General features: G+C 30.5%; 1 protein-coding gene across 1 annotated transcript in view; it reads left to right on the top strand.

Moving 5' to 3' along the window:
• LOC122498089 (peroxidasin homolog) overlaps positions 1–24627 on the top strand; it is an 88666-nt gene that overhangs the window by 47206 nt on the left and 16833 nt on the right. The window contains exons 2-3 of the mRNA XM_043605650.1: positions 2998–3206; positions 11146–11374. Of these exons, the coding sequence (XP_043461585.1) occupies positions 2998–3206; positions 11146–11374 (438 nt within the window). The remainder of the gene's footprint in view (positions 1–2997; positions 3207–11145; positions 11375–24627) is intronic.

Raw genomic sequence — 24627 nt, 5'->3', positions numbered from 1 at the left:
GTTGATTGTACTAAAGTATTTCATAAATTTTTTCTTGATGGAAAATTCTATAGACAAATTTATGGTACACCGATGGGTTCTCTAACTTCAGCCTTCGTCTCAGATATTGTTATGGATGATCTGGAAACTGATTAAAATAATTTTAAAAAAAATTTTATTTCTTGAAGAAGATAATTCTGTTCTAAGTTAGATATGTGGATGACACAATGTTAGCTGTCAAAAAAGAACATGTTAACCTTGTAATTAATACTTTTAACATATAATCAAAAGGTTAACATTGTTATTGGTACTTTTGACTTTTATAATCAAAAGTAACAATTTACAGTAGAAGAAAAAAAGTTAATTCTATTAATTTTCTCAGTTTAAAATTCTACATAAAGAACAATAAAATCATCACAAATTGGTATTAAAAGCCAGACAGTCTCATTAATTATTCTTCAGATCATCCAATCCAACAAAAAAAGAATATTGTATATAATCTGGTTGATAGAGTGATTTCATTGTCCAACAAAGAATTCCATGTTACCAAATTAAATAAAAAATAAAAACCATTTTAAAAAAATAACAGCTATTCTTAAGGTTTTATTGAAAAACACATAAAAACTTTCTTTACTCTTCTCAGACGTATATGGACTCTTGTCTATAATGGAAAACCAGTAATATAACCTGCTCCTCATGATAAACTGTGTATACATATCAGTTCATTGACTATTCTTCTGTTTGTATCATTTTGATTTTCTTGGTTTAGCAAAATTTTAGTTGAAACTGAATCGCTGTACGGCAATGTCATTCTCGTTCATTTTATTTTTTTAAATAGGTCTAAGTAGAATTTAACAAATCAGGTAGGGTCCTATTAACTTTTATTAGTTTACCGAAAAATAATGTTTTAGACCATTTTGTAAATATTATAGTGTATATTTTTAAATATTTTCTGTTTTAATACATTTAGATTGAAGAGGTTGGTAAATCTTAGCTAACGAAACGTCACTTTTCTGACGATGAAGATTGTATTATTTTGAATTGTCACCTTACCATGAACATTTATTATACCAATATCAATTAAACTATGAAAAGACTTAACTCCAGTCACTCAATGAAGAAGATGGTTATCATATTCCTTATCAGACTGTCTTCCTCGAGGGGAGACTTGCTATAAAATTACAATTCGACCTTAATGTGTCAAGTAAATCCAATACGAATGTTTCATTATAACAGGCTGTGAAGCCTGGATCCAGTGATCTAGGATTGAGGCTTTAATCCGATTGTAAGACTTCGACGTCATTTAATTGCGATACGAACAGACAATGAGGAGATGTATCGTCAATATAAGGTGTTTCCAAGAGATCGAATCCTTTAATGATTAAATCAAAATGATCCAATGGCAATTTATCAACTAAACACTTTTGGTTATGGAACAGTTGTAGTTTAATTTTTTGTCAATACACTGTTTAAAGCAATTGGCATTTAATGAAATAAATCATTTTTCTTCTGATTGTGTTTTACATGAAAAAATTATGCTCGCAAAGGAAGTTGAAAACTTTTATATACTTTAAAATAAATAATGAGTTGTTGATGAAAAATAAGCACTACTTGATTAATGCTACCTGCATTTATCTTCGACAAATGTTAGTTTTTCATACTATTTCAGTGCGAGCTTATTTAAGATACTTTTCATGATAAAATCAATAATGAAATTATTATGAAGGGAAAAAAGTAATTTCTTATGCTCCCTGAAATTTAATTTTTATAAATTCCCCTTTTAAGAACTTTAAATCATTATTATTAAAATTTACTACAGCGTTCAAGTTGAGTATATATTTAATGCCGCCGGAAGTAATATATCCTCTTGACGATAAAATTGTTTAATTAGGTTCTGAAAACTATTCAGAACGATATGAAATGTCAAAAGTTACTTTATTATTGTATGATTTTTATGTTCGTGTTTCAAGAAAAAAACGATAAAGATCCGAACATTTTTCTTGTTTAGATTGCGTCGACACAAGAAACGCAATTTTACATGCTACGAACAACATGGATTATGTTTTGTGTTGTAAAATAGAAAAATTATGTATCAAATTTAAAAAATTCTTATTTTATGATTACTAAAATATTTTATTATTAATATTAACTTTTATCGAATCCTCCTAGTTGAAATGCCCAATAAAAGCCAACAAAATTCCTAACAGATGTAGGCTAATTCAAATTTATAGAGTAAGACATTATTTTTTCAATTATTTTTAATTTTTAAATTTACCTTCTCCCTAGTGATCATTTTCAACAATGTTTGAATCAACTTCCTTGAAGAAATCTCAGAAAAGCAATTTGAGATTAGTCTTGAAACTTAGAGACACACTAATGTACGAGTTTGAAATGGTTCAGATAAATTCTCAGAAAAAGTTTACCTAGAAATGAAACATTTACGGGAAATCGCTTTCTAAAGTTTTTTGGAAATTTTCCGAGAATGCTTCGGGAACTACTCTCGGAGTGACTTCGCCAAATTTCCTGCAATCGTTTCACGCTGATATTGGCTATATCATCCAGACATCCTAAGAGAGATTGTCATATGCGTTTTTTTAAATTCTAATCTAATTTTTATAAAAAATGTTTTCACTTATCATTAATTTAAAGAGATGATTGAAAAGTTTATCTAATTAGTCTAGTGGTAAAAAATTGAAATTGAAAATTGAACGAGAAGCTTACTCAGTCTTCCCCTTGACCTATCCAGTATCATATTTTTATTAGTTATACAATTTTAAAAGAAAATGGTAATTTTTCGTAATATATTTCAAAGTAAGTTCTTTTTAATCTCTCATTAAACTTAAGAAGTTTATTATTCAAGAACACAATTTCATTTATAGCAAGTGATAAAATGTTTCATTGATAAGATGATACAGTTCTTTAGAGGTCGACAAACTTAACTCTTGAGTAACTGAAGAGAGTATAAAAAAGCTCTTTGGAAACTATTCTCGTTGACGAGAGTTTTTGACGTCTTTACAGATACTTTGAGTCTGGGGAGCCGTACAATGGGCAGTATAGAGAGGCACTCAAACCAAGTTAGACCCCGACAGCAAATGCTCGATCACTCGACAGGGTTGAAGACGAAACTTGAGCCATCATTCGACTATTCTCAGACTACCAATGTCACGGCCCTCGTGGGCAAAACTGCCTATCTCACCTGCCGTGTTAGGAACCTTGGTGACAAAACGGTGAGTTAAAATTTCTTACTTGATTAATTTTTTAAACCATTTGAAAAAATACTTTTTTGCTGGCACCATTCTTTTAAGAATGTGATTAACATGTTGTTTAAAAAGATATTTATGATAAAAAATATTCTTAATAGTCTGAATAGCTTTTCCCATCGTAGAGTTACGTCTTTTAACGGAAGAATACTTCCTATTATGCATGATTATTTCAGACATAATTATTATTTTTAAAAGTAGGTGCATCGATCATCCAAGCCAACATTATAATTTTTAAAAACCAAATCATAATATATAATCGATTTTTAAAATAGAGTCCAATTTTCCACCTAGTTATGTAAACTCTTAAATGATTTCTCATTTTGTCATGTACATAATCAATTCTATTCAGCATCTCATTAAAATATATTACGTTGTGAATGCAATTGCAAGTGCGCCACAATCAACTCTATTTACTGGTTGTTAACGAACTGTCGAAAAAACTACTGCTGATTTAATAGAATGTAATCTGCTTAAATATTCTTTTTGATCTTCCTTCCAGCCCACTAAATTGATACTGTCATAAACGTATGATCTGGGTCCATCGTAATAAGTACAAATCTAATGACCATAATCGATTGAAACTACTAAAAAAAATATTCCTTTTATTTTTATTAATTACAATAGTTTGCATTTGTAAATGCAAAGTTAATCAACAGTGAAAAATAATTAATGAAACCATTTCGTTTTATTTTTTGAACAGTAATGTTCAAGATATACTTGGATAAAGTATAACATTTTTAAAAATGGAATTGTAATTTTTTTTAAATAAGAATAAATGTTCCGTATTATATATGAGAATAGACAATAAAGAACAGTCTTAAATAAGATTATGGTTCTAATTTTTTACAACTTTAAATAGTGAAAGTTTTTACATTTTAAGATGTTTTTATTCGTCAAAACGTGAATGGTGGTATAATAATTCTTAATGGAAGCCTGTTTCAATTAACTCTTGGATGCATAGGTTTTTGCTTCATTTTCATTTAATCTACTTTAGCAACTCTTGTTACTAACTACCGAGTACGAAGCTTATGATTCATTAATGATTGGCTCACTGTAACAAAAGACCATTACAAAAGTAGTTCATTAATAATTATTTTTAATAGTTTGCAGTTTTTTATAGGTATAAATAAATATAAATAATAGAGCTTACTTTTTTTCATAATAGGACGAAAAAATTCGAAAGAAATTTATGATGTGTATAATTAACAGGTATTGAACTATTATTGTACCAATACTGTTCATATTAATTTCCTTTGATAAGCGAATATATAGGGAATGAATATATAGGGAATGAACTTCAAGTATTGGTAATTGTTATGCAGATCATTATTTAATATGAACATATTTTTCATTAATGTTAGAATTTTTTGCTGATTAAGAATTATAATTGTAAAAGAAGATTTCGACTACATCAGCAAATAGTGAATTCCTATTTAAAATCGCATATTGATCATAAAGCTTTCCAGACGTAGATTTCCCTTCGCCTTTGCTACTGGTGCTAATATAATATGTTTGTTATAAAATCATAAAATGTATCAGTAATTAATTTTTTACAGAATATTCAGAAATTTGTATGCAAACAAAATGTAAGTTAAACCTAAATTAGACAAAAGTATACAAACATTTTTACGAAGAACTCTTGCATTATCTGCAATAATCTTAGTAGATTCTTCAATTTCCTGAGAGGAAATTCATCTTCTTTTGGAATTGGGTTCAAGAGAAAGATCTTCGACTGGTGTACTTGGTAGAAGAACAGGATTTATTATCTCCATAATTTCTAAATTGTCAGGTACATTGTCTTGCAAAGTTTGTACAAGCGTATTTGTCATTAAAAGAGAAGAATTAGGTCTTTTTCTATCTAAATTTTTGGAAACAACGTCTAAATTATCAGATGGAATCGATTGCATTATTTCATTTTCATCTGGAAATCCAATGACTGATTGAGATCCACTTCCTATAAGATTTAAAGTAGCTAGAAACTCTTCATTATTGTCATGTTCTTTTTTTAAATTTTCCGCAAGAAAGTTCTTCGTAGTCATCGTTGTTTATTTTTTGTAACATTAAATAATACACTTTTCACCTAAACAACGGAAATAAAACAAATACTTTCAGCACTTATCATTCAAACGATTTGACGCCTTCACTAGGACTAATTTGTCACTTTATGTCTCAGATCCCTCCGAAGCGTCTGATGTAGTTTTGGGGAAAACCCAATAGGACTGTAAGAAATATTATTAGTTCCAGTGATTAAATTAAATTTCATTTTCTGATCTTTTCTGATGTTTGCTTACGCAATTGGTTTAAGTATAGCTAATAAATAATAAAACTTAGTGTCTAAGGGTTTTTGATGTCTCTGTGTCTGAATTTTCAATGAAACATTGAATTAAAGAGTTTTTTGTGTTTCTATATAATACATATTAGAGAATAGTTTTCCCTAACATAACAGCAATGGGATATCCGGTATCATAATTTTCGGATGCTGTTAGAGTATGTTATCTTAGAAAGCAAAATAAGGAATCATTTTCTCTACCCTAGTAGAAAAATTTGGTGGCGCTAGTAAGGTGCCACTCTCGCACGCCATTGCGCTGTAGTGGCGCTGAGAGCATTTGAAACACTTTTGTGCTCTAGCACCTTCCTCGCATTCTGCTCGCAGTGCTAGAATGCGAACATAACAGAATGTATGTACATAACCTCACCTGCCAAAAATTTATTTCGCGAATTAAACAATTATTCTCATATGTCATTTCATTTGATGACTTTAAATAAAAGTATATATAAAAAACATTTACTAATTATCTGTTTACAATGGAAATTATACATATTTAAAGAATTAATTACACGTTTCGTTTTAATAAATGTAATCACACTTGTTAAACTTGTGGAATTATATATACATATTAGTTTATGAAAATTATCTCCCAAAGTCTAAATCATTATTAAAAAATCACTTATAATTTAATTGCAAAAGTTAAGTTCTTATTTAAAAGTTTAAAACCAACAAAACTGTTCTGAGAGGTCAATTAAAAATAAAGAAAACATAAATCCAGTTTGAGGTTACGTTTTCTAATTTGAATTTAGAGAAATTAATATGTTTAATTCATCAAAAGTATTTATTGTTATTCTTGGTGATAAATTGTTAGATTAATTACTTAAAATATTTTTTAAAATTTTCTTAGAGGTCGAATAAAACATTCACAAACTAAAAATTATTTTATAAATATGTATATGAATTAACGAAAGACCAAGAAATTTTTAATACATTATTAATTTATATTTAAATTTGATAAAAATTACAAATATATAAATACTTACATTTCCTTACTATTATTGTTTTTAAATGCCACAATATTCTACAAGCAAACATTTACTTTTACTTTGAAAATAAAAGCAAACACCTTTGACACTTTATGCAACAGAAATTTTAGGTTATGTTGCATTCTAGCGGAAAATGCTCGCGCCATGCAAGGCGCTAGAAGACGTCGGCGAGATAAACTGCCATACAAATTCCAGTGGTGGCGCTAGCATATATCTAGGCTTCCATTAAATTTTTCTACCTGGGTACCTCTACTATTATTTCAAATAAAATATCCCATTTATAATCAGATTTAATAAATAATGTAAAATTCGTTATTGCGAAATAATACATTTATATAATTTATTAAAATATATTTCTCAATAAAAGCGGACAATACTACATGTATTTTATGAAAACAGGTCATATTGCAAATTTGTGGATTGTATGGAACACGAGCTTTCAAACATGTTGGAAATGTTGATTTGGCTTTAGGCGTTTAAAGTTTATAGAGTGAACTGGATAGTTTGGAAGTAAAATCACAATCCGATTTTGAAACGATATTATTTTGACAATAACAAATTCATATTTCGATCCAACAAAACCAAAGCATTATAGCGAGTTCTAAATGTGTTTTGTTCCACATATTATTGTAAAGTGTTTGGAATATGAATTTTAAATTAATATTACATTTCATTTAATATGTACATATGGGTAATTCTCAACGTAGCATAAAACTTAGTTTTTCTCTTGTTTTGATGAAAATGCTTAAATAAATTTTATACGCTATTGCAAATCCAATGTAAATAATTAATTTCTGTACTTATAAACAAAAATTAATTGTTACTATTGTTTCTAACACTGTAGTAGCTTGTTAATTAATAGTAGCTTAACTCCTAACAACTTTATCATTTAAAATTTTCCCACTAAGTTAACAATACTGACTTCTCCTTTTTAACTTTTTTTTGAATCAGTTGTTGTTATTTCCATCCTAGAAGATTAATTTGCAATACAAACATTATAACAACATAGTGGACCTTAATAATTTAAATGTTAATTACATAAAAGTGAAATAAGTTAGAAATTTAGAATTTCAGAATTAGAGTGTTTTTTCAAACTTCCTTGATATTTATTTCTTTTACTGTGTACTCTTTATATATGCAAATCACGGTGAATTTCGTGGAACATACCCCGGAGCTAGTACAATAATTCTTAACGTTATAGATTGGAATCGTTGAATTATATTGATGTTTGAATTGCTCGCAGTTCCCCACAGTTGAGTTCTAAAAGTCCAGATTAGCTTCATTGTATACTTATACAATAAAAGTTTACTTTCTTAAGAAAGTTGTGATTTTCTTTCTAACATCCAGTAAAATTTCTTTAGCTTAAAACCCAATCAAAATATCTCAACATTTGAGTTCAATATTCTGTCAATGTTACCTATAATACCTTCAAACGAAATTCCATAAAATTTTCGAAGGTAATTTACGAGAAGTGTCTAATGGACTTTAAATTTGAGCGCTATTTAAATATAAAACCTTTATTTCTGAAATGAATACATTGGAAAAAAGCTTGATTACGTTTCAGCTTTGGATACTTAATGAATTTCAAATTACATTTTCTGCACTCTCATCTGCATAATTTTCCTGATAATCTGGGACGCTTTAATGAAGTGCAGGGTGAACGTCCTCACCAGGACATAAAGGTGATGGAAACTCGTCCTATAATGGATGATGGGACGAAAATCTGCACAAATTTATTTACAGAAAAAGAACTTATTACTTTTCCAAAGTAGACAAATAAAAAAATAGTTTTGATATTTTCGAAGAAGCTGATAGACCAATTGACACCGCGACTTTGAAAAATGTAACTAGTGACGTGCCCGAGTTACCTAATGCAGTGAATCGTAAAAATCTTGTAACAACAGTCAATAATGAACCTTAAATGATCCAGGATAAAAATGTACCTGCAGCAAGAACAAGCAATCCTCATAGCCCGACAAACATATGTATAATATTGTTATGATCTTATTTTTCAAATTTAATGATTGTAGAAAAAGGGCCTGTAGACGATAGTAGTCATAGTAGTAGAAATCAGAGAAAGAAAACGTTATAGGAGGAGACATCAAGAACTTAGTTGTCACCAGTAAGACGAGGGAGAGAAGTTTGAAAATTTGATGTTGAGAATCGTGCGGTCCTGTATATTACAGGTATAGCTCAGGGCATTGTTGACAAGTTTATTAAAGCACCAACTGTTTATTAGTAGTACACTGTCAGTTGTGAGAGATTATGGAGAGTTGAAAAGCGATGAGTGTTATTACAAGAAATTATCGTGATATATTGCATTCGATATATCTGGAGAAATTCCGATAAGATTTTTCTATTGAAGGTCATTTCATAGCTTTTCTACAGAAGGGGGATTAATAGAATAATAGGAAGTATTAACGCCGGTAAATAAATGTAGAGTAGGCATTCATCAAGGGAGAAGCATTTGTACAGCGGATTTAATCTGACTAGCAATGCATCAACGCTTATAATTACACAACCCTACCACAAGTTATATCAGTCGTGGGTTATTTCTCCCACTACCTTAATAGCACAAATAGGGTCAACAACTAATACTGTGCTGACGTCAATTCATACAATCACGTCAGCAACGATGATTCCAAACTTCTTAAATTTACTTGAATTTTGAGTGTAAATTATAGTTGTTGACAGAGATGAAAAAACTTAAGGAATATATGACAATAAAATAAATCGTCTGTATTCTGGAGAAGTGGGACATATCGAAAAAAATAAGACAGTCCGGTTCCAATTTTACCTAAAACATGAAAATTAGTTATATAGTATTTTCTTAGATTACCAGGATAAAAAGATAAACAATAACTCATATACCTCGACTTATACTGTCACCGTGGTGACTCTCTATTGTTGCTAATAACAGGAGATGAAGATGGATGGATGATGGCAGCGCTAGAGGAAAAAGGGACACTGGGATTGAAGATGCACATGCCTAATCATCAGCTGGACACCTAGAAATTGAAAAGAATTATGGTGTAGATACAATGGAGCTTCAGACGAATATAAACCGTTGGAAGTATTTGGTGTTATTCCAAGACTAGCTATACCGATAAATCGAGGTGAGGTCTTTAAGATCAAATGGGTAATCGATAGCAAAAGCTTCCACAGGGATAATAATATTTCGATGGGAGACATCATTGAAAAGGGCTCAGAACGAAGGGTGATAGAAGTTGGTAATCAGATCAAGAAGGTGTAAGAAAAACCTGACAATAAGATACAACATCGTCCGTTTTTCAAACCAAAAACATTGGTTACTATGTTCTGTAACGTAATATTTAGGGGACATGCTAGAGTGATGAGTAGGGAACCTAGAAATCCAAATAGATTACGAATTATTAGAAATAGATAATTGATCAGAGCTTTGCCGACTGGTATTGCGACAACTTTGTATTTTAATTAACGACGACTTCCTGACTGAATACACAGTTTAATTCTTAAGTTGGTGTTTTATTTATTGTTTATAATCATAAAGAGGATATTTTAACTCCTTTTACAGTTCAGTATTGAGACGCAGAGATGTATTTAAGATCGAATTAATATAATTAAATATTCAATCAAATCATTTAGACCAAGTTCTGTCCAAGAAATTCTCTATTGCACATAATCGTCAAAAATTTCAAATCTCCAAAATATTTCAGCGGGAAATTCTGCCAGGTCGATGCCGTGATGCAAAACGTTCCTTTGAACAATCGCAATCAACAACCAAATAAACTTTTAAAACTCGACGTTTAGACGCTACTAATATCATTCTAATCTCGCTAGTACTCTCCTCCGGTCCTTAATGAACGCAAACTCATTAAAACACAAACGTAACAAACAACAATTTATTAATAAAGCTAAAACAACGAGGATTGGGTTCTTTCTTCACCGTCCGTGCGCTTTAATAAAAGGAGCAGTCGCACAGCGAGAGCTACCACTTCACCCTTGATTGTCACATAGGAAACAAGTCTCAGATCCAACGGGGGCATCACAGTTTCACTGTTGTCAACATATCAGAAATTTGTATTCCTCTTGTTCCAAAATCTAAAGGTTGCAATAATTCCAATAATTCTATGTTCCAAAAACCAAAAGATCAAATAATTCTTGTTTCCAAATACCCATTGATGAGGTTTTGTATCTGCGATATTCCCTGGTAAATGGTGTCGTTTATTATTGTTGTCAAAGGAAAAAAGAATGATCAGTCAGAGCTAAAATTACATAATGATTCAGTCAGTTTCGTTGCAATCATTAAAAAAAATTTGTTCTAATTCCCTTGTAATTATAGCGGTAGTGAAATAATTTATAACACAATTAAATTATGCCCCAATAATGAAGAAGTGGAGTTCAATAGAAGAACAAAATATTTTTCTTTCAAAACTTATTTTAAAATGAGACAGTCATTTGCAAGTTACCCATTATTTATAAAAGTATATGCAAAAGTTATTTAAGGACTAAACGAAGATTGTTATAAATATTTTCCAGATAATTTTAATTCATGTACATACTATTATAGTAGTAGAACGGAATAAAATTTTTATTCTTTTGTGCTTAGGTGTCATGGATGCGAGGCCGTGACATACATATTCTGACTGCCGGAGGTTATACCTATACAAGTGATCAACGATTTCAAGCTCTACACAGACAAAATTCTGGACAAAACAGTGAGTGGTCGGAATGGACGTTATGTATCAAATGGGCTCAAGAACGTGATCAAGGGATCTACGAATGTCAAATTTCAACAATACCATTGATGTCGCATCCATTTCTACTTAATGTTGTCGGTAAGAAGTTTTATTTACTATGTAAAACAAAATCGAGAATATCTAGAACTAAATTTTTAAAAACTAATTTCTCGAGTGAAGATTAACAGAATAACACCTAAGATCAAAAAATTAATTCAAGAAGTTTTTTTATTACCTAAACGTTGTGACGTGGCAAAAATTTTAGAGAAACTTTGTAAACAAAATTTATTTATAAAATTATAAACAAACAAATTCCCTCGCGCCGATCAACAATGGCTGCAGTAATTTCTCAGTTTTAGGCAAATGTTTGTTTATCCAATTTATTTATTTATATTACTGTATTTTCTTTCATGAAAATATTATTGAGCAAATTCAAAATCAAGAAGTTTCCCGGTTATCGCCTTACGAGCTAAAAAGAATAATCATCACACCTGCGCAGATTCGACTTTCCGTTCACTCACAGCAGAAAACTACAACGTCAACCAAACGAAAATCGAATTGACACGATATACCTGTCACTTTTTAAATTCAACCTACCCAAAAGTCATCTCAAAAATAAACCCTTTGAGTAAATTAGAATTATTTTCTATATTTACCAAATTCTAATAAAACCTCAAAAATATTAAGAGATTGACTATTGAACAGGATGGTCCCTGTTATTTCTCTATACTGTAAAGAGACACCTTTTGCCCAGTCCCGAATTCTCATGTCACTAATCTCAACTTTTCCCCTTTTGATTTTTGATTAATTTTGACTTGTTACATTTACGAGTGACAATCAGAGAATTTTGGAGGTCGAGGACAAGGAAAATACGAATTGAAAAGTAAAAATTTCAGGAAGCGAGAAATTACAAATTTAAATATACCCTGGTGTCACTATTTTTGGCAGTAATTACGCTCCTGTTTTTGGCGGAGTAACACTAGTTCAGGACCATGGTAACCGGCGGGGTGAACGGAGGGGAGGAATCAAGGCAGCATGCTCATCAGGAAAATTCGTATCGCTCTCTTTAGATTTAGCAGCCTACCTGGACAGCAGTTCGCTATTCTATTCTTCGCTATCGTTCCAAAAATTTAATTTTCTAAGTTACTTTTTTTAAGTACTAAGTGTTCTTCTTGGACTTCTCGATTTCACCAATTCCAGCTTCGATCTTCGAAATGTCTTGTCTTCGAAATGTAAGTCTAGTTGCAACATTCCCTATTTTTCTTTTCTTTCGTGAAATATAATTTTCTTTCAACTTTTCTCTTATAATGTGATAAGTGGTTCAGCCGGCCTCATGGCCGAGTGAGAATATATTAATAGTTCGGTAATTTTCTGGTTTTCTTGCTCATTTTAACACTAAATTAATTCATTATTCCATTTATTTATTGAGAAATTCCCAATTTTATGGTTAAATATGTCCCATTAAAAATTATTTTGTTTTATGGAGTTGTCCCATTTATAATTATTTTATTGTGACAATAAAACTGTTGTCCCTTTTAATTAATTCATAAAATCTCATTATTTATGTGTTTGTCCTCTAAATAATGATTTATCCCTTATTTTGAGAAACTTAATAATTCAGACAAACTGTTTTGTCCTGTTTTCCCCAATTTTATGTGTAATATTTTTAGATATAAGTTGTAATTTTGCGATAACAATTTTGGCTGACCACGATTTATAAATTGACCTAGCGATACTGAGAAGGTTGTTTTGTAATTGCATATTAATTGTAAGATTTTTCGATAATTTGACTGTTAAAATAAATTGTTGATTGATTGTAAAATTTCTGAATATGATTTTCTCGAATCCTCCCTCCTCCGTCTTTTGCTAGTAGACCGGTATCGAAATTGATATTTATCTTAATAATTTTAATTAAAGGAATTTTAATAATTTTTTTTGTGTCTTTTCATAGAATTTAGTTCTATTACTTTTGCTTTTGTTTTGGATATTTAGTACCAATTATTTTGTTTATCTTGGATATTTAGTATCCGCATTTTTGAAACTGTCCCAAGAAAGGACTGGCGCTCAACACTATTGCCACACTTTTTAAAAGAATTTGGCCTGTTTATGTGACGTTCTTCACAATTGTTTTACTGAAACAGTAGGAGCAAGATGAGTGTAGCCACTCGACTACTCAATTTGCCTTCTCAGAAAGTGAAAATGTAAAACTCGGTTTTAAATTCAGTTTCCCTAATTTGGAAAGTATATATTCATTACGAGCAACCAGAATACTGCTGGTATTTCTTTTTAGTTTTTTTATTACCACTGTACCATCAGACAAAGTGGATTCAGCTGTTTCAGGTTTGAAGGGCTCGTAGTAAATAGATGAAGTTTCTCCAAGGGAATAATTAGAAAATATCTTTCGCTAAAGTCACTTTTCTGCAATAATTCAAGAGAAAAAAATATTAACAAATTGTGTTTACGTTTATTTTTTTTATCAATTCCATGAATTGTTATGTAAATTGTGTTTTACAATCCGACATACATGGATTTTTCCAGTGAGGGATCGTTCATAAATTATCTAAGACATTTAGGGGGGAGGGGTGTTTAGCTAAATCTTACAAACAATAGAAAAAATGGCGCTAATTTATTTAAATATCTTATGAGGAGGATAGGGGGTCAAATTTTCCACAAAAATGTCTTACGTGATTTATGGACGTCCCTGATTACCTGATGTTTTAGAAGAATATTAATGTTGCCTAATTGACTGTTGATAGTTCTTTTAAATAAAAAGAAAGTTATTAAATTGTTTATTAACTTATTAAAACTTCTATTATTTTCCAAAGTGTTTGCAAAACTTTTTAATATTATTATTCTGATATTGTTGCATCAAAGAGAATTCTCCTAATTTCCTTAAAATTACTAGTTTTAAATCAGTTTCTATAAAGAACTTGCTGATGATGAGGATGGGGGAAAAGTCAATAAGCAAGCTAACTTGTGAGAGAATATTTATTTATTAAAGAGAAAAAGGAAATTTAAAATTATATAGAAATATTTTTTTAACAAACTTCTTTGAAAGAGCTTGAATAATTTCAAAATCAGAGTTTTGCAGTGAGGTATATCTCCTTTATAGATCGTTATGGAACAGATATAATAGGTACTGAAAATGCAATTAAGCGGTAGACGGGACGTCGCCAACCCTTTTAGTCAATACTAGATTGATTATTGTCACAAGATACACAGTAGATGTTTGTAATGCTGGTAATACTGGTTCCAATTAGTATTTAAAAACAGTTTGTTACTTCAAGACCATTGCAATCATGTCACAAAATCTCTTCCTCTTATATAGACTTGAAAATGTCAATGGATAACTTGAACTGTTAGTATCATTCACTAACGGTTAATTATTCTTCACTTGATGGTAATTTATTCTCTTAACTTTCCTGAGTGCTGCGCCGTACTTATTTCAAATTCATCTCTCATTATTTCGTAATATGTCACGTTTTTAGGTGATTTAATTACACGGAAAAAAGTTCCTTTGTAGTCCACTACGTCTAATTATTATATGCATATATTGCGTTGACTACACCAAAAAAAAAAGTAATTTCATATTCAGAGAAAAAATCCTATTCTAATATCCTCTCAAACCAAAAGTAGTCTATTTCATTGTAGAATATTTTTATTCTTTGGTGATCAATAATAGAAGAAGTAAATATATGCTACTGTTAGGAATCATCTTTAATTTAAAATCTTACTTTTGATACACCATATACAACAGGAAAATATGCATTAAATTTAGAGGAATCAGCTGAAATGAAATATAATTTTTTTTAGGGTGCACAAGGTAACTGTAGTATAGCTTGCAAAGCAGATGCTACTTTGTAGCAAACACGAACTAAGTTTGTGGTAATCTCAGGAAATTTACGCATGAGTGAAGAAATTGAAGTATTCATCTTTTTACACATGTGTAGAGTTGAGGATTTCAGCCACGTTTATTCAAAGGGAATAGATAATTAAAATGTTAAATTAATGTAGAAGTTATTTTGAAATCATTTACTAATGAACGATTTCATTGAAAAACAATTCAGAATATGAAACTTCGCCTATTTAATAAAGATATTTAAACGTAAGTATATTTTCACTTAATTGTTTTTGAACATAATTCTAAATTTAATATTATTTGTAGGTATTTGCTTTTATACATTTATCTAATTTAAAATAAAGCCACTTTGCACAATTGGAAATGGTGAAATTCATAAAGAGAAAACAAATTAACGGTGCGCTGATAACGTCTACATAGGAGAACTTCTCCAAAACTAAGGAGCTTCATCATCGAAATGAAAAAAGTCTCAACCGGAATCTTCTGTTGAAAAGTATAATTCGAGAAAGCTTAGTAAATTTTATTTCTAATAAATTTAATCTTGATTTTAATTGTTTAATTTCTTTATTTTATGATATCGATTTACAATTAATTAACTTTACAATTTTTTTGAATTAATGAATTAAATTGTAATTTAAATTAATTCATAATGCATTTAATCGAAAACAATCACAAACGTTAATTTATTTCTTAAATTTACTAAATTGGTTTGTTCAATCAAGTTTTAAAATTCAATTATGTTTAATATTCTCCTTTGTAGATTTATAACAAAAGTGTTTATAATTATTGTACAGAAACTTATATTTTGGTTCAATTCTATCTGTATTATTAATTAATTTGTCAATTTTCAAATCTGGATTAAAAAATAAGCTTTACCTATATTTTAAAATAGATACCGGTTTTTTTTATTAAAACTGGAATTTAAAGGTAAATCTTTCTAGTATTCAGTATTTCAAGTTTTCTCTATTCTTATAATAATTTTTCTCTTTAAAGCAAACGACGCAGAATCTTTAGTCAAATTTTACTTCATGGAGGAATTTAACGAAAACAATTCATATCTATTACGAAATCGAAGGAAAGCCACTTCCTAAATCTTCTTCCGTAACTCCCGATATTGAAGAACCTCGTAACATTCATCGTGGTTGTAGGCATGACTCTTTTCCTTCCTTGAAGCGGTTGTGTGTGAGCTCATGTAGAAAATGTAAATCACTCTCAGCAGATTCTTTTGCATAGCGACCTCAAAAAATCTGGAGTAACGAATTTTAAAGAATTCTAATTGATTCACAAGAATTTACCAGCTACATTAAATGCTCTACTTTAAACATTTTTAAAGTCTTTAGCTTAGTAATTACCAACTTTATAAATAATAAAAATCTCCACTCTAAAATGAATTTTCTTGAAAACTTTGTAGAAAAACTGGGTTCCATTTTATTTGCAATACTCATGCAGAGAACTGTCTTTTCAGCTGATAACAAAATAGTGTACTGAATATGTTGTAGATCTGATAATGATGTAAAGTTGTCTTTTACTTGTTTAATGATTATTGGAAACCTCAAATTGTTCACATATCAACTTCATCGAATATAAAAGGATTTCAATTGTCGCAAAAAGAAAATGTCAAGGAAGAAGAAAAAAAAAGACGCTGGAAGATTGTGAAAGGAGAGGAAAAGAAACCCAAAAGGAGTCACACAAAAGGGAATTATGCAAAGCGATTCGGAAAAGAAATAGAGTACACGATCAATTCGCTCTTTGTGCTGAACAATACTTAGATTTAATGGAAAGAATGAAGAAAACCAAATAGCAGAGTATAAGGAACACTTACATTTGTGTCATTCTGAAAAGTCTATGCTATTTAATGTGAGAAGAAAGAGTTCTTTTTATTTTAATAGTATGAAGCAAATTGTTCTGTTGGAAAATCTGTATGGCAGTCATAGGCAATCTGGGTCTCGCAATATCGAAAATGATTCACATAAAAGCGAATCATTTTACCATCTATTGATGGTGAGCTGTCGCCGTAGGAAACAACTAATATTATTATTTTTTGTGAGTTGGTTACTCAACTGAGAGCCAACTCTACTTTATTTATTTAAAACAAGCAAAAGTACAAAAACTTTGAGATAATCAATCCTTCCAATTCTTTACTGAGCCTTCTTGGAAGACAATATACTAATCGTGCTATCATTTTGAGTAGAGACTAATTAATCTGACCACATCTGCTTATGCAATAGTTTTAAAGGACTGTGCAATTGTCCCCAGTCTTTATGCTACACACTCATACTTCATAATGTCGACACCTTCCCCTTTAAATTATCGATGATTTTTAAATTAACATTTATTTAAAAATTTGATTCAAAATTGAACCCTTGCAGATTTTTCTCAATAGTTACATTCTGAGTTGGACCTGCATTGTTAAAACTACAATTTGTGTAACAATTTCTAATACAGTACACGGAAAAACCTTTGAGAAGTCTGTCGTCCCACTGTCACAAAATTTCGCTTCTCACTGCATGGAAAGTCTGATCGCCCGCCACTGGGTGCGCAGCATTACCGTTTTCGATAGACAAACTTCCCAAAAAGTTTAGAAAATTACAACTGGGTACGTTGGTCACCCAGTTTGGGAGTGCAGATGAACAAGTTTAGTGGTGGCGCTGACGCATAAGTTTCGGGTGAGGAGACTGATTAAAGGTTTTTCCGTGTATCTTGTAAGAAATATTTATATTAGAAATTTATATTAGTTTAAAATATTAACAGTAAAAAAAGAATTTACAATATTAATATTTATTTTATCGAACCGGGCACGTAGCGAATCGTCAAATTAATTATTTTATGGATCAGATGTCCACCGTCTTCAATCAACAATTTGTAACTCCTGACCACGTCAATGCGAGTACCACCAATTTATGCTCCCAGACACAAAAACTATTGAAATATAAAAATGCTCATGAGCACGCGTACAAATTTAAGACAAACTTATCTCACACTTACCCCTGTCCAAGGTTTCGGTCCTCGCTTCACGATGATTCTCACGAATGTGAAGAATTTAACATAACGAGGTGTCACATTTGACGAACGCGACCGAACATTCATAATTCACACGAACTTAGCCGAATTGCTTCTTCCTTTAAAATTATAGTGACTTACCCGCTACAATTTAAATCGTTACAATCTTATGAAATTTAAAATTCACTGTATGATTCCTGTTTTGAACATTCTATCTTAATTAAAAAATCTTGGTAGTTTTGGTAATTTGGAGATTTCAAACAATTTTTATTAAATCCGCGTCACAGTTTTCTGTTTGATATATTAAATATTTCTTGTTCTTCCTAATCTTCTTTAAATCATGCAGACATATTAATAATTCGCATGTTCCTTTAAGATCTTCAGCATTTACTGTAATGTTGGTCCAATTCGCCATATTTATTTTCTCGATTTATTAATATCCTATTCGTCATGATATTCTTCATATCGTGGTAATCTATTTCATTAAATTTGTTTCCTTTATTAATTTATATTTCATCAATTACTCCAAATGAAATTTCCTATTCGTCATAATATTCTTGATACCTTTTTAATCCATTTCGTTATATTTGTTTATTGATTTATATTTCATCATTTAGTCCTACTACAATGTCGGAGTCGTCATAATATTATCATCTTCTTGGTTCATTTCGTTATATTTGTTTCCTTTATTGACTCATGTTTTATCATTCAGTCCTATTGAAGCATCCGAGTTATCATAATATTATTACCTTATACACTAATTTCTTCATAATTGTTTCCACTATTTTTTAATGTTTAATCACGCAGTCATAATGGAATATCCAATTCGTCATAATGTTATTAATATTTTGTTTTCTACCATGTTTCTTTATTTGTAATCAATATTTCTTTTATCATTATACGTTCAAATTTTCGTCGTAAAATTAACTATCCTTTTCTTTATACTACTTTACATTTCTCTAATCGTATTTCATTCGCGTGATCATTATGTGTTTAAGGTATTTCGTTTAATTGTGGTATTTCTAATTTCCCGTGTATAGTAAAAGGCGCGTGCTGTTGTAATATTTCACGTGTATCGTCTGCTGTTATATAAATGTTTCTCATTCGCGATAAAGCTTCCAAGTCTAGTTTAACTGTTTTTTAAATCCACAGCAGTAATACATTGTCATCTATCTCTTTTTTTACTGTTGATCATAAGTTTGGGTTATCGGGTCCTGTAATAAAGAAAGTTCTTCGTTTATCTGTAGTCGATCTGGTGGTTTGTTTATTGAATTTTCTAATCGTCTTTTGTCTCTTACGTTCACGTTAATTTCTGAGGGAATTTTGAAACATTCGTTTAGCGTTTTCGGTTTTTGAGGACGGAATCTAGTTTCAAATTCTTCAAGTATATTTCTTAAGAATGTGCTGACGCTTGCACTTGCTTCTATTTCCTGTCTTACGAAAGTTTTTTGAGGTATTATATTCATACTATCTACAGACTGCCTGATTTTATCCTGACACTGCATAAATCTTGAGGTGAATGACTCTAAACCTTCATTTCTGCTCATTATAAAATGAATCGCGAGCCCTTTGAAGTGATTCAAAACTATCCTTTTCTCCAAATAAAATTCGTAATCTCTCAAAAAAATTGGCAAAGGTTTTTAACTGCATCAGCACTAATTGTATTTGCCGCTCTTCCTACTACTTTTTGTGCAATTGTTGCATGTTGTAATGTTAACCTTTCATTTAGTTTCGTTTTTTAGACAATCTTACTAAACGAATTAATTTTATGCTCTTCCCAAAATCATATTCTGTAACTTTTTCTAATTTTTCGTGATCGATGTTTAAGTTTAATTCATTTTCTTTTAAGGGTAAACCTTCCTTTTTTCTATTCGGTTGTTCCACAGCCAACAATCTTGTTTCGAATCTTTCAATTTTTGCAAGAATGGTTTAAAAGTGGTCATTTGAAGTAATTGATGTAATTTTGTTTCATATACCTTACTTCAATGTTGCTTATGAATGATGATCTGGATCATAGTACTGGATAATCTCGAACTTTACTTTGTAGATTTGGATAATTCTCTGGATACCTCTCTGTAGATCTGGATAGCTCTCTGGATACCTCTTAGTAGATCTGGATCATTCTGGATCTATGCTTTTTTCTATTCTCTCGTTCACTTTGGATAATCAGTTTGTTAATCTGGAACTAGGTCTGGGTTCTGGATACTGAAAATCTGTATGAACTTCCAAAATAATTTTAAATATCCTAGCGCTGACACTAATTATGATGTCGTCGTAAAAAACAACTAATATTATTATTTTTTGGAAGGGTTGGTTACTCAACTGAGAGTCAACTCTACTTTATTTATTTAACAAGCAAAAGTACTAAAACTTGGAGATAATCAATCCTTTCAATTCTTCACTAAGTCTTTTTGGAAGACAATGTACTAATTGTGCTATCACTTTGAGTAGCGACTAATTAATCTGACCACACCTGCTTATGCCTTGGTCTGCGGTCATTGACTTGACTATTACGGGGAAATTTATTTTAAATTCACTAAATCTAATCTGAAGTAAATTTTTAAGGGTGACATTTTTTCAAAAAGCTATTACCGAAAAAAACAAACCCTAACAGCATCCGCATATTCAAAATATCTTATAGATGTTGTAGGGATATATCCATAGGATATCCAAAATATCCAAATACTATCAGCTTCAAAGCTGACTTTTATATTACTCACAATTAGTAACCAAACACAGGAATCATGCATGTTGTCGCAGTGGTCAGCAAATAGGTCAAGAAATTTTAATTGATCACATATTGCTTGTATTATAAGCACAGATCTATATACTAAATGGATAGCGGATGTGCTGCCGAAAGCTGTGAATAATTGAACGCCACTTATCTTCTCACCAACTGTGGCTCGTGTGTGTGTTCGGAAACGTTCGTTTCTCTGTTTATGTTTCAGCAAATTCATTTGATATACGATAAATGTGACATGAGATCGGCGTTATTATTATCTAATATTTGTCGAAATTGTCATCGTCGTTTTTAATCACTTCATTAAATTATTGCAATTCAAAAGTTTTTGTAAACAATAAAGACTCTGTCTTTGTCTATTAATTTTTAGTTTTCAGCTGAAAAATAAGATACTTTAATATATTTTTTCTTTCTAAAATGTAAACGGTTTTGGATTTTGTTTTTGTCTGTTATATTTTTCTACATTTATATTCTGTGTTTATAGAAATAAATTTTATGAAATCAATAAATTTGAAAACATGATATATTCTTGCTTTGAGCATTCTTGCGAGAAAATCACAAAAATTGAAAAGCAAATATACGTTCTACGGTAGCGAAGAACGAAAATAAGCACTCTAGTAGTCACAGAAAGTAGATCGACATCTGATCAACCTTTTCTGACAATTAAGGAAGGCACAAGATGTCATGCTCTAATGGCATCAAAGGTGACTCGTGTTATTCAAAAATAAAATTTAACGTCTGTGAGACAAGAAATGTTGATCATTAGACGCTAACATACATGTTTCAAAATAAAAATAATAATTTTATCAAACGGCTTTTTGTAATAATAAAACAAAGAATTAAAAGTAACTGAAAATTGGATCTTTAAAACAAAATAAAGTTTAAAATCTGACATCTGATTCGTTAATTTTAAACCCACATTTCACCTTCCGGTCACTGGTTTTAAGATTTTAAAATATAATTAAATCCCTTCACTTCTTCACTGTTAGTTTAAGATAATTTAATGCTAAGAACTTTTTTTTAATGCTAAGCCCTTTTTTGTAATTAAAAAAACATATGAACTATATCTGTAATTAACGACCCTAAAATCTCCGTTGTTGCGAGTTCCAAGCGGAAATAAGCACTCGGTAAGAAGCGAAGAATTGAAAAGAATTCCAAAGTTGAATTCTTTTGAATGGGCGGATTTGCCACGTGATGCTATTCGACGGTGAAGTGAGAGAAATTGGAAACTATTCTTTTAAATTGACAAATAGTTGAAAAATTCTACCGCTAAGAAAATTTCATATTGTTTCATAAGCTCTACGCGTTCTTTCAACAATATTTTCACAAGTTATGACATTTTATTTTCACAATTTAGCTAACCTCAAAAAACATACTCTTTTTATGTATTTTTAAAGTTGTAATGAAACAATTAGAGTTGTTTTTTAAATTACAATTCTGTAGATTTTACTTCAATGAGTGAAATTAGATAACATTTGACAAAATTTTCGGGGTCCCTGATTATAAATGTAGTATTAGCCTCTGGGCACGGAAACGTCTTTGTTATAGAAACGTTTCTAAAACGTATTTGAAAAAAAAAGTTTTTAGAACATTGGACGTTCTTAAGCCGTTGTGTAGCGGACTTTTAACAATAACTTATTACAAATATTTAGAGTATTTTAATTCCATTTTATGATTATTTTTCGTAATCTCATTAGTATAAGTAGCAAGAATCAATTATTTTTAATGATCAAATTAAACAAATAACATTTCTGTTATGGAAAATACAAAGAAAAATATGTGGTCAGTAACGCTGACCACTATGCTGCTAAGTGCTGCATCGTTGAATGCGGTTGGTACTCAGATAGGTTACTGTTGTGGTACGCTATAGTCCTGGTGTTTCTCACTGCGATCCAAATATATCAAGCAGGAGGTTTAATGTCGAGGATGTGTTTGTGCATTTGTGATGACTATCCAAATATACCTGACTCGACAATCAATAAACCAGTTGTACTCCGCAGTAGGTTTTCTGCAGTTTTCCTCTCCTAATCCTTTAGGCAAATGGAAGTAATATTAATTTAAGTCACCCAGTAACCGCAAAGAAGGGAATTTTAAATTCTTTCTTGCGTAGTAAAGTTAAATATAGTTGCGAAGGAGATTATAAGGTCCTGATAAAAAGGTTTACAATGAAATGTGAAATTAACTTTGTAACGGTTCTTTTTATTTTTAACGCGTCACACCTTCAATATAATTATTAAAATAAGAACTCACAATAAACATACGATCTCAATAACGCATTTTCCAAACTTTCATGTCCTCCACATAACGTCTTAAAAACGTTTTATCTTCTAAAAAAAACGTTTTTAAAACATTAGACGTTCTTAAGGACAAGAAAGATTCTAAAAACTTTTTAGAAACGTTTCCAGAACGTTTCGTGTCCTCCACATAAGGTGTTAAAAACGTTTTAAGAACAATAGACGTTCTAAACTAACCTAGACTATATATTTTCCATTTGAAAATTCTTATACAAGTTGATGTACTTGCTCATGTAGAAGTTCATGTGTCAGTTAACGTCAGTTTTCAAACCCAAGTTTCTGCAACAGGAACTGAGACAGAGATAATGTACATAATTTACGGCTGCGCAGTTGATTTTATAGTGTAAGGGCAATAAAATATTATACAATTGGTTCATAATTTTATCAATTCTTTTAGAAGATTTTTCTCCTACAGAAACTAACAATAGGTCACGTACATGAACTAGTAAATGATCTTGTATGAAAAATTTTTCTATTATGATCATGTACGTTTTCACTGTTTCTATTCCTGAAATAATTACGAGTATTTACACTATCGATTCTCTAAGTGTATTTACATGTGTATTACTCTTGTATTTATACATATAAATCGACACGTGTAAATACACGTGAATGTCTTCAATAGGGGTTGCAGGAACTTATGAATGAAAATTAATTGGATCTTTACATGTACTTGCACATAAGCAAGTACATGAACGTGTACACAAATTTTTAAAAAACTTTGATTGGACACATTATTTAAACCACACTGAAGGGGCTTTTGGTGTGCAGCAGACTTACTATAAGCAAATGATGGCTGAACATTTTTAATGTAAGTTATGAAGATACATTTTCCAAAAAAAAATTTAAAATCCATTGGGCGCTTTTTTAATTTCAATTTTAGTGTTTTTAGCGACGAATTTAAAATAACTTGTTCAAAAAATTATGCAGAAACACAATTTTACAAGAAATTTTCCGTAGAATCGAAATATGTAATTTGCTTTTACATTGAAGGCAAAGAAATCTCAGAAGCTTCCATAGCTTGATCGCTGTTAAATCCTAAGCCTCGCTGTTCCCTTTTGCAAAATTCCGGAACATGAACAAATACAGCGGCAGCGTGTACTTTGGGAGTGACACTAATATTTAAATCTTTATAGCTACTTTCAAATAATAGTATTTATTCACTATGATCAAGATCAAGTTTTTCTCCAAAACACGAATCTACGACATTTCTAAATTTTTTTGAAAGAGTCAACGTATTTGAGGCACAAAATTTCGTTCTTTCAAAGGGGGCGCATGATTATTCCCCAAATGTCATTTTTCCGAAATGTCATTTTATCGAACTGCACTTTTGCGAATACTCATTTTTGTGAAAAGTCAATTTTGCGAAATGCCACTTTTGCGAATTGTCATTTTTTCGAAAAGCTATTTTTGCGAATTGTCATTTTTGCGAATCGCCATTTTTACGAATTGTCAATTT

The sequence above is a fragment of the Leptopilina heterotoma genome, unplaced genomic scaffold (assembly GCF_015476425.1).
Source record: "Leptopilina heterotoma isolate Lh14 unplaced genomic scaffold, ASM1547642v1 Lhet_142, whole genome shotgun sequence".
Lineage (NCBI taxonomy): Eukaryota > Metazoa > Arthropoda > Insecta > Hymenoptera > Figitidae > Leptopilina > Leptopilina heterotoma.
This window is presented reverse-complemented; position numbering and strand designations above follow the sequence as displayed.